General features: G+C 57.8%; 1 protein-coding gene across 1 annotated transcript in view; it reads right to left on the bottom strand.

Moving 5' to 3' along the window:
* LOC117639872 overlaps positions 1-19,879 on the bottom strand; it is a 58,631-nt gene that overhangs the window by 16,752 nt on the left and 22,000 nt on the right. Inside the window, exon 2 of the mRNA XM_034375819.1 lies at positions 16,954-17,142. Within this exon, the coding sequence (XP_034231710.1) occupies positions 16,954-17,142 (189 nt within the window). The remainder of the gene's footprint in view (positions 1-16,953; positions 17,143-19,879) is intronic.

Genomic DNA, 19,879 nt, shown 5'->3' with positions numbered 1-19,879 from the left:
ACGAACAACAACAACAACAACATCAACACCGACGCGTGTTGCTGGCATCACCGCTGAAGATGGTCGGCTTGTCACGGCAACGCCGCCAACCCAGATAGAGTCACGACCTAGAGCAATGTCGGTGCCGGCCTGCAGGCCTGCCGGCCGCTCTGGCCGTGACGGGACCGCCAGTCAGACGCCAGTCAGACTCCACCGCCAGAGTTCCAGGGTCCGGCCGCAGCCAGTCAGGCAGTCAGGTGTCGAGGAAGCGGTCCATTCCAGCGCTGCACCACCCTTTTCCTTGCCCTCACTTTTCAAGTTTTTATTTTAATTTTGAAATAGTATTGATATGAAAAAGCGTTTTACTGAATTTTACTGAAATGAAAAAATGTGGTGGTGCTAAGGGAAATTTCTTTAGGATTCAAGTAAAAAAAAAATAGACATGAATAGCGGTAGGTGCTTAATTCTAACAACATCAACAATTTAGTCTAAATTCAATGCAAGATCCTCTGGATGCGGTGTTTGGATTCGGGCCCGAAATTGTTGTTGTTTCAGTATCCGCCCCTCGGCGTGGACTTTACGGGCGGACCCTTAATGATTGTCTCTGGAATGCGGCCCCGGGGCTGTGGGGGGAAAAGGGTTGGGTGGAGGGGATCAGACGGCCGGTGCATCAGAGGGCCCCTCCCACCGCGACGCACCGCGGCGCGCGCGCTGCCGGCATCAGGAGAGATTAGGCTCATCTTTCCCGACGGAGACCCAAACGCACGAGAGGGGGCCGAACCGCGCGGTCCGGTCCCGAACACCGGTCTCGTCGCGCTGTCGTCTCTCTCGCGCCCGCACGCTGCTCCCCACGAGTGCGAGAGAGACAGAGCGACGATAGACGACTGGCAGCCGGTGCAGCGGGAATAGGAATATCGACACGGCGCGGCTTCGACACGGAAATTAATTACAACGAAAAGCACTAATCATTTTGTTCGCGGTAGCGCGTGCTTCCAAGCGTCCAGAGTTGTTGTTCCAAACTATTTTTATGATGTTTTTGTAGTCTTTTTTTCTAACTAGACCACCTCCAGGGAGGTCAGGTGCGGCAGACGAATGAATGAGAACCTGACGAGACGAGCGCATGCCAGTCTGAAGGGGTCTAAAAACTTTGAGAAACTCTGATTTTTTTTCCTAAACCTCTCGATCCCGTTCTTCGCACAGCTTCACGGTGGGCTGCAACACGCGCGAATGACAATGAGTTCCGCTGCGATGGAAATAACACTCCAATTCATAATTACTATCTGCCCCTGTCTGAGTGTGTTTGTGTGTGTGCCTGTGTGAGTGTAAGTCCTGAACCAATTTCAGCGGCCACCTCGAAGGAAGCGGAGCATAGGAGGCGATGCGCGCCGCCAAAAGTGATTCATCAGCGAATTGGTGCGCGCCGTGGCGCGGCTTCTAGGAACAACAACAACAAGCAGGTCTAACGGGGCGTGATTCCACAACATTGAGCGCCTTCCGTGCAAGATTTTTATTGTTCTTGTACAAAATGGTCAATCTCGTCGTCAAAGTTGGAGGGTGGACATCGAGGGAAGCGCTCCATCTAGGCCTATTGCGACACTGGCCCGGCCGGGACCGTGCCTGGCCCTTCCCGTCCTCGGCCCGTCGACGGCCTGGACATTTGGAAAGAGCCCCGGGCGCCCTGGTCTGTTGGCTTTCCCTGTCTCGCGGAAGTGTCCGCTTGGACGCCCTTTTTGCGGCGCCGCGCAGCGTAATGTGGCCCTACAGCGTAACTGCATTAAGCGCACTTAAAGCTGTTTATCATCGTGCCGCCTCGTTTGCGTCATGGGATTAATAACCAGGGCCGGAACCAGGATGTGATTGGCTAGTCGGCCGGGTGGACCCGTGCACGGAGGCTGCGTTAAAGCCACCCAGGTGGAAACTTGGTCACTAACTCTCAAAAGCCGCTGTTGGCAAATCGTAACATTATCTCGGAATGAGGTAGTGCAACCAGGAAAATGTTTTCATTGAGAGGACCACGTCTACGAAAAAGAGTCTTTACCATTTATGTCAAATATCAGCTTCGTAACCAGTTCAATGGTCAATTTTCCCTCAAGTCTTCCAAAGCGTTTTCTGTGTGTACACCCAGAAAAGACGTTTCTTGAATTTTGATTTTCTTGGTTTTCGTAAGAAAAAAAATCTTGACACAAAAAAATTTTTTCTTCATTTAAGGAAAAAATTGGATTAAGAAAAATTTTCTAGCAAAAACCAAGAAAAGTTACATTTTTCTTGACCCAAGAAGCCTTTTTTTGGGTGTACTTGGATAAGCCCAGTGCCAGCTTCCGCTACGGACGCGGCCAGGCCTCTGCAACGGCACCCAGGGCGCCAAGTCTGAGGTGCCCTTCATTGCGTCGGGTGACGCATCATTGCGCGCTGCACGCGAAGCACGCGAACGCCGCGTGTCACGCCGACATCGCAGCGGACTGTACCTCCGCACCGCTCCGCACCGCGTCGGCTGGCCGACCGCTGCACTGTGGCGCCCTAGGCTAGTCCGGACGGAACTGTAACGGGTCCACGCGGCCGCCTCTGACAAATCGCTCAACGCTTTTTCAATTTGACTGCCTCGTTATTTTTTTCTAATTTTTACCCTCTCCGAACTGAGTGAGGGATTGATGGTTATTGTCCTGCCTTGTCTGTTTTTACTAAGAAATTGTATTTTGTACTGCGTGGAAGATAAATTTATTCTTAGGTGTCTGTCGCAGAACATTGTAAATAAGCAACACTTTATCTTTCTTGGTGCATCTTAGACCAGTAAGTGCTCGTCCTCAGGATGAGCATGGGCCGTGCGGGTCAGTGATTCGCAAGGCACACACTTGCGCTCGGTCCTCTGCGTGTCCCCGGCGCGTGCGTCCCACGTAACAACGCCGGCCTGACCCTATCTCCGGACTCAGTGACCGGTGACTAGGCGGGGTGCGGAGCGATGCGAAGCAGTGGCGAAGGGACCGCGGCGGCCGAGCGCGACATTGCGTAAGGACAGCTCCAAAAGAGGCTTCGGCGGGCAAAGGCACGGCACCCACGGGAGGGCTCGCGCGCAATCCCAAGACGAAGAAGAAGAAGAAGAAGAAGAAGAAGAAGAAGAAGAAGGAGGAGGAGGAGGAGGAGGGGTGGGGAGACGGCGGGCAGGGCTCAGTGGCCACTCCGATGAGCCCTTCCGGCGGCCCTAGCGGCACCACGCCTTGCTGCAACGCCACCCTACGCCCTACAGGGACCTACAGGGCCGAGCCGGCCGACCTGGCCGACCTGGTCATCAGACAATGGGCATCCTGTGCCGCACAATTGTCGCTTACGCATTGCGTCAGCCGGGCGCTTATCAACGCGCTCGGACGGCGGCAAGCCTGGCAGCAAGCCTGGCAGCAAGACTGGCAGCAAGCCGCCCGCGGATTCAAATCTCCCCCTCCTCGCACCTCTCTTGAGTTTTACAAAAGGCAAAACACTAAAAACTTGGGAAGAATTGGTTCACTACGAAAGAGGCTAAAGGAAGGACTGTTAACTTTTGTTCATTTCAGACTGAGAAACCTGAACTTCATTTTGCTTGATTTTTAGGCATTCTGGTAGGATGTGAGAAAAAAGCCAAAAGTTTTTGCTTTATCTGAAGACCAATATTTTTCACACAGAGAAAGGCAATTTGTAAATTTTAAAACGACGGTTTATTTCTGTGGTTTTGCATTGTTGTAGCTCCTTTCTGTGTTGTGTGGTTTTAAAAACTGGCCCTGAACGGTGCGGTACTCTTGAGTAATAAAGGCCCCCCCAGCTTTTACAATGCCCGGTGTGGGGTCCGGCGGCCTAGCCAAGCATGCCTACCAGAATCATTGCGTTCGTCTAATTGCGCGACTAACAATGAGGGCTTTGCACGCACGGCCCGCCGTGTGTACCTGAACGTGTGTGTGTGTGTGTGTGTGTGTCTGTTCGAGTCGTGCGTGTAGTGGTAGAACTTGTGCCTACTAGGCGCCCGGCTGTCTCCTCGGAGAGGTGAAGGACACTCGCTTGTTGCAATACGTAGGCACACTCACACAAACACACTCTCAGGCACGCACTCACACAAACACTCTCTAAGGCACACACACGACGGAGTAATGACCACCACTCGACAAACCCAAATGTTGCGCTCGGCCCGGCCGGTCCTCGTGCATGAGGTCACACGACATCACACGCCTTAAAAAGACTCGCTACTTCGCAACAAACATATTCGGTAAAACAAACAATGCAAGCCTTGGCCTATTGTAAAGTTTTGTTCTGACATCGTATCATCTGCGCCACGACGAAAATTCATTCTGGACACGGATGAAATACAAAACTGCCTAAAGATGCACAAAAAGTAACTGAACTTGTCTGAGTTCTTTGCTCTTTTTTAATCCTCTGGTGACAGAGGGCTACTTCAGCACCTAAAAAGGAGAAGCCATGCAAAAAGGCAACACGCGTCAGGCCGATGAGGCGAGGCGGCAGCCTTTGGGTTTGTTATCGGCCATCCGCTGCACGCGCGGGCGGACAGACAGACAGACAGACAGACAGACGGGCCGACAGACGGGTGAGGCAGATGGTGCAGACGGCGCATGGCGGGGCGCTTTTCGGACGCGACTTGGGACATTTCTGGGTCAGCCTCGGTGACCTGAGTCAAGCCCGTGTCGGAGAGAGAGGAGGTGAAAGAGAGGAGGCCAAGTCTGTCTCGACGGAGGTTGAGGCTGGAAGTGTGCGCACGGCAGCGGAAAAGATGACTCACACAGGACCGAGAAGCAGGCCGCGCGTGAAGCGTCGCTACCTTGATTGAACTCCTCATTAGGACTGTTTGTATGTCTGCCTATCAGTCAATCTGTCCGTCCCTGTACCGATGTCTGTGTCTAACTCTGCGTCGAGTGAGTGACTTGTGTGTGTGTGAAGGCACGCACGCCACTGCTGTGCCAATGTGCCAATCGAGGTCCAAGAATGAAATACTGCCCCCCTGCGGCCCTGCGGGGATTCAAACCCCTGGCCGTGATCCAGTCCATTACCGGCGAAAGTGCGAAGCGCGGGCTTTTCGATTTGCGCGCCCCGATTTGGGCGGGCGTCGCTCGGGCGGGCGTCGCCCTGGTGCGCCTCAGCGCCTCAGCCGCGACGTGGGGTCCGCCAAACCTAATTGTGGGTCTCGGTGACCACGAGTTCGACACGGCTTTCGCTCGGGGGAGGCGGAGGAAGGAGAGGTGGAGGTGGAAGTGCGTTGCGCGACCATAACAACACGACGGTCTGCGACAACAGCGGTGACGACGACGGAGAGTGGACGAGTAAGAGATCACTGAGTGTTCCAACAATCCGCGATCACCACGACCACGTGACTTGGCTTCATCGCGGGGCTGTGGTTCATCGTAGTGACGGGGACCAGAGTGTGAATGGCGAAGGCGTAATTTCTCCCTCCCCCGCAGCGCCCCTCCCCTACCCCCACGTGCAGCGTGACGCGACTTAATTCGGCGGAGCCTGATAAGCCGCCGCCGTGTAAGCGATCAGATGTCGGAGGCGAAAGGAGGGGGGAAGGGAGGGGGGAGATTGCCGAATGGCCACAACGGTAGGCAGCAGGACGATACGGGCATTCCGGCACAGGTGGGGGAGTAACGGTACACCGGCACATTCCGCCGCACACGCATCAACACACGCACACACACGTACGCACACACACAGTCGCGCGTGAACTCACACCTCAGCACGCATGCAGAGTTGGATTACGGTACGAGCAGGCGCTAAGACAAACACACAGCAGAAGGCTACACGCTGCCGCCGGAGCTCCTCTGCCAGCCTCTCCATGAATCTATAAGTGTGGGGCTTCAGGGGACACCCGGGAAAAATCTTCTTGATTTTGAATCATATTAGTTTTGTGTTTTACTGGTTAAAATGAAATTACCAGAACATGTCGCAGATAATTTGAGGGTCAATTGTTTTTTAAGTGCTTTAAGAACGTAAACGCAACTTACTGCATGCAAGACGAGAGGCGAGGCAAAGTCTCACGAACATGGCTAGATCAAGTAGAGTAACCTCAGGGATATTGGTGGCGGCGGGTCAGAATGGGGCACCCTTACTACTTCTCTATGCGACTCTCGCTCCCCCACGTGGTGGCAGTTGACAACGGGTCCAAACTACTCCCCCTCCATGCCACTGACTCTGGTCATTCTGGCATGATTCAGACCACCATAAAATCTTAGGATTCCGGAAAGGCCCGCGACACCGTGGTATTCGTATACTCATCGCTGTCACAGGAAGGGGGTCACCGCGCGGCATAACGGAGTCGGACACTCACCTGCGACAGACAAGGAAAGCAGGACATTAGCATAAGTACGCTCACCAGCCATGAAAATCGCTCACTTTCCCGGCACCTTATTAGGATATCGTTTCGGGAGGGGCCATCTACATCGGCCTACGCGGCCCCCGTCTTCGAGTTGCAAGTGTGGGGGTTGGCTCACGCGCCTGTGTGCGTCCGTCCAAGAGTGTGTGAGTGCGTGTGGGAGTGGGATGCTGCAGTGTGGTCGTTACTTTACATGCGCGCGGTGGACAGGTGCAGGGTCTGGTTCCCGCTCCCACACACCGTCTCCCCCCTCTCTCTTTCTCTCACGCACGCACACACACACACACATCCATACATAGACCAGGCCAAGAATAGGCTCGTCAAGTGTTGGAAGTCATTTCCGATTCCCCATTAATCAAAGTACTACTGGATGGTGGAAATGCCCATTGCCCCCCTCGGGCGTTTGAGTCTCCATAACGGTAATGGTGCGTTTTACAGCGGCCTTTAAAATCGTAGGTGTCTGTGTGGCTGTGTCCGTCTGTCTTTCTGTCCGCTGTGCGTTTACGCGCTCCATTCAAAGCATTCCTAGCCGGTCAAAGGGACCGCGGAGGCGCGGCTAGGCGCGGCTACTCGCATAAATCAAAGGCAGCTGATTCAATGGCCGCAGTGCGACATTCACACTCGCTCACACGCACAGGTGTTTCGGACACGACAGCACAGTGGGATGGGTATAAAATTTCGAGTTGCACAGGTGAAGTTATGCGTTATAAGCGTCCGCAGTTTCCCTTTGGCTCGGGCAGTAGTCCATTCACTGGAACTGAGCATGCTGCAGCCATAGCCTCGCACGATCTTCTAGTTCCAGCCAGATGGCTGTCTAAGAGGTCAATGAATGAACTGCTCCACTTCTTTTCTATTGTAGTTTCTTTTCTATCGCAAGAAATGCCCTGAATGACGCAGGAGATGGTGGCGGGCGTGCGGAAAAAATACCCGACTGGCGCAATAGAGTGCCAGAATCAGCGTCGTACAGAGTGATGCAGCGCGCCTTGCTTGAGAAGCGCTGGCCTAATATGCGCCCGGAGCCCCTCTCCCCTTGCATGCCTTTCTCTGCACCCTGCCGGGCTGGTCACCGACCGCGCGGTGGGGAGGGGCGCGGTGGGGCCTCGCGGAGAAAGAGGGGACACCGCCGCCGCCGCCGCACCCCGCCACCGCCACCGTGTTCGCATTCCCGGGGACCTGTTGTTGCCGTCTAGGTCAAGGCTGCCCGGCGAGGCGGGGTGGGGCGGGGTGGGGCGGGGTGGGGCGGGGTGGGGCGGGGTGGGGGGTGCGGGCCACGCAGTAGCGCCTTATACGAATCCCACCGGCTCGTCCGGTCACTCGTCGAACGCCCGTCTGGAATCTGACTCCGCGCCGACCTCCGGCGCGAACCTGAACTTGGCGCGGCGTGCCGGTGGCGTGCCGCCGGCGAGGTAGGCCGCGCCGCGACGCTCCTCTGTCGTGCGGGACGGCCTACCCTGCAATCCGCAGGCGCTCCACCCATCACTCTCGCACTCAAGGGGCCCTCCATTCGGGTTCGAGAGAGACGGAGCGACGGCACGGCTCCTCGGAATGCGACGCGGCAAGCCAGTGTTAAGGTCAAAGAGGCACTCGCGGAACTTGTTGTCGGCGGGGCGTCGTTAGAAAGTGAAGGTGGCGCCCCACGCGCAGTGCAAGCAGCAGCACAGCGGCACAGCGGCGCCGTAAAACAAACGACAAAGTAGCGACGAGTTAAGTGCGGCCGAGAATCCCAATCGGCTTTTCGACCGAGAGCAGCAGGCTCGTTCCGAAGAGTGCTTCTTCGCTCCGTCTCACTCACACCCCCACGCGACGTCCCGCGAGTGCGAGAGAGACAGAGCGACCGGGAAACGGAAATCCGCGGCCCGCGCACGGCTCGCCGTTTTCGTTCGTCTGTCGCGTGCGCCCTGCGACGTCGCTCTGTCCCTCCCGCACTCGTGGGACGTCGCGGAGGGTAGAGAGAGAGAGGCGTCGTTTCGGAGGCAGCCTGGCAGTGAAATTCGCCGCCGGGCTGCAAGCGGCCGGCAAAAGTAGAAAATAAAGCGGAGGACGGTCGGCCTGGCCGGCCTGGCCATGGGAGCGTCCGCGTCGACGGTCACATAGTGAGAGCAGGCGGGGGCAGTGCCCTGCGATCCGGCGTCCGCGGCGCGCGCCACCCGCCGCGGGTCAGCAACGCAGCAGCGCGGGGGCAAAGCCGGCAAAGCGCTTAGCCCAGCTCTCGCGGTTATCTCTCCCTGCGCAGAAAAAAACTCCGCCTTCTTTTTCTCCGAGGATCCAAGCCGCGAGTCTAAATTAAAGAGACCCAACGAGAACTATGTGGTCCTATTTACTCGGGGGAAAAGTACAGAGCAAAATCGACTTGGTATGCACCCAGGAAAATGGTTTCTTGATTTTTGATTTTCTTGGTTTCTGTAAGAAAAATAATCTCGACACAAGAAAAATTTTCTTCTTTCAAAAAAAAAATTGGATGAAGAAAAATTTTCTTGCAAAAACCAAGAAAAGTTAAATTTTTCTTGATCCAAGAAGTCATTCTTTTTGGGGTGTGAGTCCGTTTGCTGGCCCCAGACTCAGAAATTAGATTGTCCTTTCAGTTGATGGTGACCGATTCGGAAGGATCATCATCGTTGTCGTAGTGCCTTGGGTGCGAGAGAGACAGCGCGACGAAGCTTCCCGGGCATCGGTCGGCCGACGGGCAGGCCGGCCACCGCCCGGAGCGGCGTGCGCGCTCGGCAGGCAAGACGCGTTTTCTTTGACGCGGCGGGCAAAGTCGCTGACCCACTTTTTTGCATAATCTTTTCCCTTTTTGTCGCGTCGCTTCCATGCAAATGAGAGGAGACGTCTCGCTGTGCTCGGCTGTGCCGCCTTCGCCGCGGTGCGCTTGACCAAGCGGAACACACCGTCCTCTTGTCCGCGACGCCGTCCGCGGCCACGTCCCGAAGCAGTAGTGTTGAAAAGAAAGAGACAGCGAAAAAAAAGATGGAGAAGAAAAGCAGAATGGAAGTAATCTGAAGTAATGACACCACTCGCATGCACCGCCACCGGCTGGCTGGCGCGATGTGGCGGAAAATGAGAAATCTTTCACGCACAGAGAGGATGTTTTTTTCTGGCCGCTTGTTTTGGTCCCTATCGCAAACAGCGGCCCAGGCTGCCTCACCTACTCGGCGGTACTCGGCGGTACACGGCGAAAGCCGCAAATAATAAGGCACACATTTTCTCACACCTCCCCCTGCCTCTCCCTCTCCTCTCTCCCTGTGTGAGGACTCCTCCACGCACAGGCACACCCGCAGTAAAACACATACACACGAGTAGTAGGAACACCTCGTTACAGCCGCGTTAGGATTGGCTCTGTTCTAGAGAGGTTTGATCGGCGGCCTGCCAAAGGCAATAAGCGACGCTCACTCACACACGCACACTCACACACGCACACACGCACACTCGCACACGCACACTCACACACGCACACTCACGCACACCATCGCCGCCGTGACCCAGTCATCCTGACCGCACACGACCCATCGCATCGATGGAGAAAGCAAAAATTTATCTCCCCTGTCAACAACAACAAAAGCAACCGCGTCTCGCGTCTCGTGGGGGCGGTGCCCAGACATGGGGCGGTCTTCAGAGAGAGAGGGGGGAAGAGGAGGAGAGAGAGGACGGATGCATAGCGACGACTGTGAGATTAGCTTACTAAAGCGCGAGCCGCGGCTTAAAACTCAGGACATGCCATTGTTTCCGGTGGATTTGCGTGCTCTATAGTTGTGGGTTCGAATCCCGGCGGCGCGCGCGGCTTAAATTTTGCCAATTGCCGGCTTCTGGACCTTGGCACCCTAGGGCAACAAGAAGGCCACAACAATGTCCATTGTGGGCACCCACGCCGAGCTCGGGCCGCCCCGACCGAGCCGCCGGCCAACAGAGAAAGTGGGGGCAATTGAGTACAATGGGATGGTCTACACAGAGCCACTGGGCGGCCTGCCCCCGGAGTCTCCCGGGCCCCGCGCTGGGGCACCAGCCGGCCAGCCGCCGCAGCCGCCGCAGCCGCCGCATGTCGTGCAAAGCGTTTGGATCCCGCGACGTGCCGCCTGGACACCGCCTGGACACTCACACACAGACACCGCGACGCGCACGGCACCTCAGAGCGTCACGCCTCAACGGCCACAGACACCACAACGACAACAAACCGCGACGTTCGGCACGCGACACACACACACGAACACACACACGCGCGCACACACACACACGAACACACACACACACACACACACACACGCGCGCGCGCTCACACACAAACACACAGTGCAAGTACCCGAGGATCAAGCCATCGTGTTTGCGGTACACCGCCACCACCCGCACTCACGCGGCACGACGCCCGCACAAACACAGACGCACACAGACGCACACAGACGCACACAGACACACACAGACGCAGGACGCTGAGAATGCCGCGCGACGACAATTTGTAATCCGCACACAGCCTCCCGGACTATGCGTGGTGGTCGTATGTAAATAGCGAACGGAGCCAAGTGCAGTGCTCCGAGCGGACTGCTGCACTGTCTCTGCCCCTCCCACTCCCCTCTCGGAGGGCAAAGCGTTTACACGACTGCTTGCTAAACGGCTCGCCATTACTTAACGCTAATTTTTATTTTCACGGCGTTTTACGGCCCCCGGAAAGCACAATAAGGATAAGGTGGGCACGCCGAGGGCACGCGCTTTTAAAAGAAAAGGTTAGCGTTTTCAGGACAAAATTCGTTCTGTCTCCGTCGCACTCGCGGCGGGGTTCGTGAGGGTGCGAGAGAGACAGAGACAGCGCGACGCCAGGTGCGGCGGGTCAGGCGGCGCACAGGTGGCCGCGGGGCGCCGTCGACGCCGTCAACGCGGTGCTCATAACTAGGTTAGCGCGCCGCGCTCAACCGAGGTACGACGCCGGAAGACAAGCTCACTGTGCCCTCTCTCTCTCTCTCTCTCTCTCTCTCTCTCTCTCTCTCTCTCTCTCTCTCTCTCTCTCTCTCTCTCTCTCTCTCTCACTCGCGCCCCGGGTACGCACCGTGAGTGCGAGAGAGACAGAATGAGCCTTCCGCTTCCGGCTCATCGATCCCCGTTCCTGTTATTAGGACAATTCTGTTGTTTTTCCTGTTTTTCCTTTGTTTTCTTCCCGCGGCACACACGAGAGCGAGAGAGACGGCGCTAGCGCGCTAGCCTCGCGAGAGGATGCACGGCGCGGGACTTTCAAAAAAAAATTTCTCTCCCCGGCGGCGGCGTGCCTGGCACTGCCTGCACGGGCACACGCGATGATGCCACACGATAGCCGCCTAAATCCATCCGTCGTCGACGTCCTCGTCAGCCAGACGGCTCGTCGTCGTCGGCTGCATTTTCGCTGTCTCTCTCGCGCCCCTGTGGGACGCTCGGGTGAGAGAGAGACAGACGCGGAGCCACCAGATCCGACGAAGACGGCGTCATCAAAATGCGACGCGAGTGTCATGTGGAAGGGAAAACGGTGAGCACGCTTTGGATACACGCACACCATGCCGCGCACGCGGATGCAGTTTCGTTGGCGACGTCGGTCGAAGGAAATAAAATGACTTTCGTCTTGGAAGTTTGCTTCGATTCGCCATGCGGTGTGGCCAGCCGCCGCGCGGAGCCGAGCGAAGCGCCTGCGAACCTCAGGGTAGGCCGGCCCGCTCCACACACGCGTGCGGCGGCGCGGCCTACGCTGCAGGCGCTCATTACCATTATCATTGCGGGCTAGACCACACATGATCGTGTGCCGTTTCGGGCCCGACACAAGCTCGCCTGCACTGCAAAACGAGACGTGGCTGTCCTCACTAGGGTGATACGTTATACCGGCGGAGACGAACCTCAAGCGGCTCGAAGCTCCCACTCCGCAGTATGACCAGTCAGGGAGGAGGTGGTATACATCCCCCGGCAGGGATTGCAGGCCTCCGCCCCAGAACAGCCTTTGGAGTACTACCGGGTCCGGTGCCCGCCTGCTTCGTCGCCGCCCAGCACACCCAAAATTTCCCTCACTTCAAAACGCAACACCGGGCGTCGCCAACAGAAAAAAGTCTCCAGCAAAAAAATTTGCCCGTTGGGCTTCGCCGGCAAACGCAACGTGGGAAACGTTTTGCCTCATCTACGTTGGCGAGTCGCAAGGCGGTGACAACGTTTTAGCGGCGAGAGGTTGGCCGGCCGATCGGAAGGAAGAGATGCCGAGGCCGTTGTTGTCATTATTTCGTCGGCGGCACTGCCGCTGCCGGCACTGTGGCCACCCTGCTGAACGATGAATTAATTATCCAGCCGGCCATGCCACTTTTGTTTGCGCTTCCTTTTACTTTTTGGCTTTTGTTCGTCGTCGGCCGGCGCAATCATAGCCGTTGGCGCGCTCCTCCTCCTTCTTCTTCTTCGCCTCCTCTTTGTTTATCGCGGTCCAGAATCGAAAAGGAGTGGGCCGGCCGGGGAAAGGACTCGCGGGGGCGGCGCCGCGGGCGGCAAGCGCGCCGGTTGTCATGTTGGTACCTTTTGTTTCGGCACTGCCAACCTGACGACGCGTTGGGCCAAACTAAACAGTTCGTTAGTGGCGCGACACAGACAATGCTGCCGCTTCCCCTCCCACGCAACGCCACTGTAGCGCCGCCGCCGCGCGCCCCCTGGCGGAGTGGCGGGCTGGGCCCAGCTGGGCCAGTAGGGTACGACTCGGGACGTCCACACTGGTCGTGGGAGCGCCCGCCAGCCCCGCCAGCCCCGCCAGCCCCGCCAGCCCCGCCGGCCCCGCCAGCCCCGCCAGCCCCGCCAGCCCCGCCAGGGCGATGGAAATTGAGAGATGGAATCTTTGCCAGCATCCCCGGCCCGGAAGAAGCAGGGCGATTATCTCCGTCTCTCTCGCACCCCCACGCGGCAACGCGGCGCCCCACGAGTGCGAGAGAGACGGCGAGATGCCGTATCGGTATGACCGCATGTGACCGCTCGGGAGAGTGGCGGGAGTATTCAAAAGGAAGCGGCGATGACGGCTCCACATTGCGCAAGGAGAGTGGTTACACTGTCAAGCCGATTTTTGACCAGTACACGGTAAAACAGAACCTGGTTTTCCCTGGAACTCCCTGGAAATCGCCTATGTCTCTACCATAGGCTTCCTGGGAAAGCCAGGTACCTTTTTTACTGTGTAGGTTCGGTTTGCTATCACGGTGAAAACGGTTCCTGGTTTTCCCAGGAACTCCCTGGAAAGCGCCTATGCCCCTCCCATAGGCTTCCTGCGAAAACCAGGTAACGTTTTTACCGTGATGCGAGGCGCAAGCGCCGAATGTGGACGTTGTCTTTTTGGCGCGAACTCCGATTCAATGAGTGCAGGCGACCCGAAGTGCGGCGTGTGACAGCATCCCATTTCCATGTGCAGCCGGTCGTGCATCTCGACAGTACTTTCACTGCAGGCCCTGCCCTGCCGTGCCCTGCCGTGCCCTGCCCTGCCCCGCCGTGCCACTGCTCGGTTGACCGCACGAGGTAATGTCTTTTTTTTCTCACGAGGAGCTTCGGAACTCATACCACCAGCGGCCGTCGGCGAACAGAACAACCGGGCGGCGCGCATGACGCAAGGCGAAGCGAGGCGCCACTCGCCGATATTCATTTATTCGTTATTCTCACGACGACTGCAGTGGGGTGGTAATGGACTTGCATAAGGCGGCCCGTTATTGGCAGTGTCGCTTTGTGTGGCGGAAAGTGGCGCCAATACCGGGTCACTATTCACAGTACGGATATCGACGCGGTGTTGGTTGTTGTTGTTGCACCGCCGGCGCGGGAGTCTTCGAGAAATGTGACTAGATAGAGACGGCGCAGCAATGATGCAACGTAGCGGGGTGAAAACCAAGAAAACGCTGAAAGGTAGATTTTTTTTTGTTTTGAAAAATGAGGAAACGAGTTATTATTTCCCCAGGAATGAATGAACGAAACACGCGCAAAAAAGCTGCGGCTTCGCCTCATATTTTCGATTTCCGAACAAAACAGCAACGCGCGCAGGGAGGGCAGAGACCGCCGAAACGGGAGGCGCGGTGGAAAAAAAGAAGGCAGCACGACGAACGGGCGGCCAGGAAGACGACAGTCAAATTGATATTGCGACTGACACTCCGTGACGGCGAGCCGCGGAGACGTGGCGGCGAATCGCACAGAAACACTGCAATTTGGAGGGGCGGGGCGGGGAGGGGTGGGACGGGGCGGGGCGGGGCGGGGCGGGGCGGGGCGGGGCGGGGCGGGGCGGGGCGGGGCGGGGCGCGAAGAGCATCGACGAGAGCCTTGCCCAACCTGTTGGGACACATTGCGGCTTAAAAGCGCATGCACGGCCAAAAGCGACGCGTGGGAACGGAGGAATGCGGGAAGGGAAAGAAAGGAAAGGAAAGCAACCCGCCAAAACGGTCGGCCAAAACTGCCACGCCACTGCTATGAACCCAATGTCGCCCGATGTGCACGGATTACCAAAAGACTGACACCCGGTGTCCAGTCAGTGACCGTCTTCTATGATGCTTTAGAGCATGCCTTTTCTACGGAGTGCGATTTCCCGCCTTGGTTTAGGAGCAGTCCTGTTCAAAAGTTGGTCAAAGTGTTGTAAAAAAAAGTTGTTTTTTTTTCAGAACAGGAAAACATAACTAAAAACAGTTTTCCATGGCTTGGGCTCCCCGGCGCGCGTGCCGCGCGGCGTCGCCGGCAGGCTCGGCTCGGCGGCCCGGGCAGGTTGAAGGACTTCGCTGGACCGGGTCGACCGGAATCCGTCGCCAATCGGCCGGATTATCCTTTCACCTCGCGGGGCACTGGCCGCGCTTCGGGTCCGCCTTCGGGTCGCCTTCGGGTCCGCCTTCGGGTCCGCCTTCGGGTCCGCCTTCGGGTCCGCCTTCGGGTCCGCCTTCGGCCCGCACTGGTCCACGCCGAAGTTGGCCCGGCGCGACGACGCCGTGTCACAGGCCGGCCTTTAGAAAGTGATCCTCTCTTCAATATCCCAACGCGCACCTGGCCGCCTGCACCTGTCCATCATTCGTTTCTTATGTAATTTATTTGAAAGAAAAAAACCTTAGCATTTAAAAAAAAACTGTTTTGATTTTAAGGTGCCACTGGTGAAACAATGGCATTAAAATTATGCCCTTTAAGGGCATAAATCGTTAATGCCTTTGGGAAGGGCATTAAAATTTTGCTTGAAATTTCTATAGCATTTACGCCCTTCCCAAGGGCATAAAACGATTTATGCCCTTGGGAAGGGCGTAAAAGAGTTTGTGCCCTTGGGAAGGGCGTAAAAGAGTTTGTGCCCTAAAGGGCGTAATTTTTATGCCTTTGATTTACCAGTGATGAACAGTCTTTTTTTAATTCTCATGAACATCGTGCTAATTTTCGGGAGCTGAGTGCGACTTGTCGAATGAACCGCCCTCCGGCCTTTCACCACCGACACACTAATGTGAAAATGAGCCCCCAGCAGCAGCGCGATGCAGTACGATGCAGTACGATGCAGCGCGGCGGTGGTGTCTAAACCCAGACTGCACTTAGCACAAGTCGATGGCGCTGCAGTGCGTTTGCTACCCGCCGCCCCCGCCTTGGCACGGCAGGCCTTCTCTCTCTCTCTCTCTCTCTCTCTCTCTCTCTCTCTCTCTCTCTCTCTCTCTCTCTCTCTCTCTCTCTCTCTCTCTCTCTCTCTCTCTCTCTCTCTCTCTCGTGGGCGAACCGCAAGGGTGCGAGAGAGAGGGAGCGCTGTTCGGAATGGGCCCACAGTGTGGCGACACGTCGCTCCCGTCATCATGATCCCTCGGCGCGCCAACGACTCCAGCAGGCAAGCAGCGATGCAGCCCACTTTGGGGCCCGTCGTCCCCTTGAGTGCGACGGAGAGGGGAAGAGTCTGCCTCTCTCCGTCTCTCTCACACCCGCACAGCCACCGGGCTGTGCTAGGCTCCATGCTGCACTGCTCACGCTTCATCTCCGCCAAAGGTGCCAAAAATGCCAAAAACGGTCGTTTTCCTCCATTTCCCGCGGGTAACGGCACTGGAGCGTTTCCGGAGACGAAGCCCGGGAGTAAGACGGAGAGCAAGACAGCGAGGCAAGACAGAGAAAGAGAGAGAGAGACACAAGCCGGCCAGGCCCTAGCCTTGGCCCTCGGCCGCGGCCCAGGCCGTGCACTACATACGGAGCCCTGGATATCCTATGTCTTCACGTTCCATACGGCCCGCCCCACCTCGCCCCGCCCCGCCCCGCCCCGCCACGCCCCGCCACGCCCCACACTCAGTGGTCGCAGCAGGTTGTGCAACGGGACCTGCATTTACTGACCGACTACTCGCTTCGAGCGCTCGTCTGTGACTAGTGAGGAACAAGAAGGAGGAGGAGGAGGAGGAGGGGAGAGGGGGAAGGGGGGGCACGCGTCGTGAGGAGGCGCGCGGCGTGCGTCCAGGTGATGGGCAGCAGCTAATTAGGGTACCGCGAAAAAAAATGCATCCGCGAGTCGTTCCGCGAACCTAGTGTGTGTGTGTGTGTGTGTGTGTGTGTGTGTGTATGTGTGTGTGTGTGTGTGCGCGCGCGCGCGTGCGAGTGTGTGCGTGAGTCTGTGTGTTCCTCTTCTGTAAAGACGCGCGCGACACAGAGGCAGGTCGATCCAAAAACAGCCCGAGAAAAACGTTGTCGTCGCTACTCACCACAGAAGGGCACCCCCTCCGGCGTCCAGGCCCCGTTGTGGCAGACCCTCCTGGAGGGCCCCAGCAGCTCGAAGCCCCTCTCGCAGGAGTAGGTGGCCACGGCGCCGTCGGCGAGGCTCTCGTTGGAGAAGCGCACCGTGCAGTGCGCGGGGGCGCCGGGGAAGCGGCAGGCGTTGCCCGACCCTGCCACTGGAGAGAGGGAGACAGATTTCGATTAGTGATCGTCAATCGATCTTGGAGCACATGGAGTGCCTGAAAGCTCATCTCAGTGCCTGTAAAGAAATACAGTTGAAAATCGAGAACGGTGGCAGTTCTTGCGTCCCTCTTCCTCTCTCCCACTGCTCAGTTCGTGCGGCGTTCCGTAGGGGTGCGAGAGAGACAGAGCGACAAAACTGTTCGGTGGAGAGGACCAGAGGTGTCGCCGTCGCTGGCCGCCGGCCCGTCGCTGTCCAGACCCCGGACTCCAGCGTCCATGGTCCCTGCCTCGCCACGCCGCGTCGCCGCGGCCACGCCGGTCCCTACGGTCCCGTTGGTAATTTGGCCGTGTCTCGCAATGTCTCCCGGCGCCGCGCCTTGGCCGCTGTAACGCCTGCATTGCGGTACCAAGAACAATAACTCGAAAGGCGGCGCCAGTGCGCCAGCCTTGCGCCGCTTCGTCGCTCCGTCCCCCTCGCACCCCTACGGGGCGACGGGGCGCCCCACAGTGGGCCAGAAGACCGGTGGAGGTGGCCAAAACTCTCGACGCGTTTCGAGCTCCAGAGTCGCTAAATGGGACTCGAATCGAACGTGTGACCCCACCAATGGATTGCTCTCCGAACGAGGATTCCATTGGTGGGGTCACACGTTCGGTCCGAGTCCTGTTTAGCGACTCTGGAGCTCAAAACGCGTCTAGAGTTTTGGCCGCCTCCACCGGTCTTCTGGCCCACTGTGCGCCCCACGAGTGCGAGAGAGACCGAGCGACGACTGCGATCTTCGGGATCGCTCTGCTCTGCTCGCGGCGCCGGCTCACTCGATAGCGCTGACCAGTGCATTGATTCCGAACCGTCTCTCTCGCACGCTGACGGGGCGCCACGCGAGTGCGAGAGAGATAGCGACGAATTTCGGAGCGAGTCCACAGCTGCGCGCGACACAATGCCGGAGATCGTGCTCTCCATGTCGTCGGCCCGATATCACCCCGATGGAGATAGCGGCCCGAACAACGCTGGACGTGTCGCGATACACCAGCCGGGGGCAAGCCGGGGGCGGCGCTACACTGCATAGCCAAAGCGATCACTTTGACCGGGGAGTCACAACCTCGGCGCGGCCGAAAATGCAGACACACACCGTCACAAAACTTACAAAAAATACACATACAACAAGAAAAATGACTACACCAAAAAAGAAAAATTTTGGTCCGGTTTGTTGGCTTTCTCCGGGCGGCCGTTGACCACAACAGAGAGTCCGGCGGGGCAGGGCGGGGCGGGGTAGGGCGGGGCGGGCCATCGCGGAAATAAAATAAGTTGTATCAAGAAAGGCAAACCGCCGGGCCGGGCCCTTCGGCCCTTCAGTCGGTCCGTCACGGCCCGCCGCCCGGCGAGGCGACCGCAGCGCTGCCTGGCTGCCTGGCGCAGCGGGGCCGCCGATAACCAATTTACTATTTCTGTAACGCCGCCGCCGCCGTTTCATTTTTTGCCGGCCGCTCTTATTCGCGTTATTGTTTTTATCAGTGGCGCCGCGGCCGGCCGGTGGAGGCTCAGTGGAGGAGGGGGCGTAAGTAGGCGGAGGCCGACCAGGCGGCCAGCGGCCGGGAGAGGTAGCCGAGAGGCAGCCGCCGGTACCACCACCACTACCCGCCGAGCCACGCCAACCGCGAGCCGCGAGCCCGCCGCTAGACGCTCGCGCCGCACAGTGGACCAGAAGACCGGTGGAGGCGGCCTAACTCTAGACGCGTTTTGAGCTCCAGAGTCGCTAAACAGGCCTCGAATCGAACGTGTGACCCGAGGGGGTAACGACTTCGGGAATCCGGCTGACAGCCAATTGGGAGGTAATCCGGGGTAATCCGGGGTAATCCGGGAATATTTTGGTTGTAATCCGGAGGTAATTTGGGGATAATCCGGGGTAATCCGGGGTAATCCGTAATCCGGCTGACACGAAATTTACCAGTCGTTACCCCCTTGGTGTGACCCCACCAATGGATTGCTCTCCGAACGAGGAATCCATTGGTGGGGTCCACACGCTCGGTTCGAGGCTTGTTTAGCGACTCTGGAGCTCAAAACGCGTCGAGAGTTTTGGCCGCCTCTACCAGTCTTCTGGCCCACTGTGCGCCGGCCGGCTACTGCAAGCGACGCTCCGTCTACCTCGCACTCGCGGGGCGCGCCGGAGGGGCGCGAGAGGGACGGAGCGGCAAAGCGCGGGGTACGGTACCGCAAGCCAGAGCCGCGCTGCCCGCAGCAGCTGCGGACCGAGAACGGACCGCGGAGCTGACCGCGAGCTGACCGCGAGCTGACCAAAAGTGGACGGGTAGCTGCCACCAAACGAGATCGACACGGGCGACGAATTAAAATAATGCTTAATGACCCAGTGCGCAATTAAGCACGATGAACCAAAGGGCCGTCCGCAGAGTCCTCGTCGAGAACACGTGGCAGTTTATTCAGCACACTCCACTGACAAAGTCACTTGCTCAAGTTTTATTCCGTCTCGTGACTTTTGTTTTTTTTACTGTGTACAAACAATCTGTACGGATCTGCCAAGGATGCGCCGTGCGCCGCCGCGCCGCCACCGATCCTAGATTGCGTGTGTGAGCCGCAATCGGCGATCGGGCGCCCAGGGTCACCCCACTGCTAATTCGGCGCATTTTGAAAAGGTCTCCGGCGCGCGTTCGGACCGCCAGGCACCGTCAGGCACCGCCAGGGCGCGGCACGAGCGAGCAGAGGCACGCGTGAAAGGT

The sequence above is a fragment of the Thrips palmi genome, unplaced genomic scaffold, assembly GCF_012932325.1.
Source record: "Thrips palmi isolate BJ-2018 unplaced genomic scaffold, TpBJ-2018v1 HiC_scaffold_12, whole genome shotgun sequence".
Lineage (NCBI taxonomy): Eukaryota > Metazoa > Arthropoda > Insecta > Thysanoptera > Thripidae > Thrips > Thrips palmi.
This window is presented reverse-complemented; position numbering and strand designations above follow the sequence as displayed.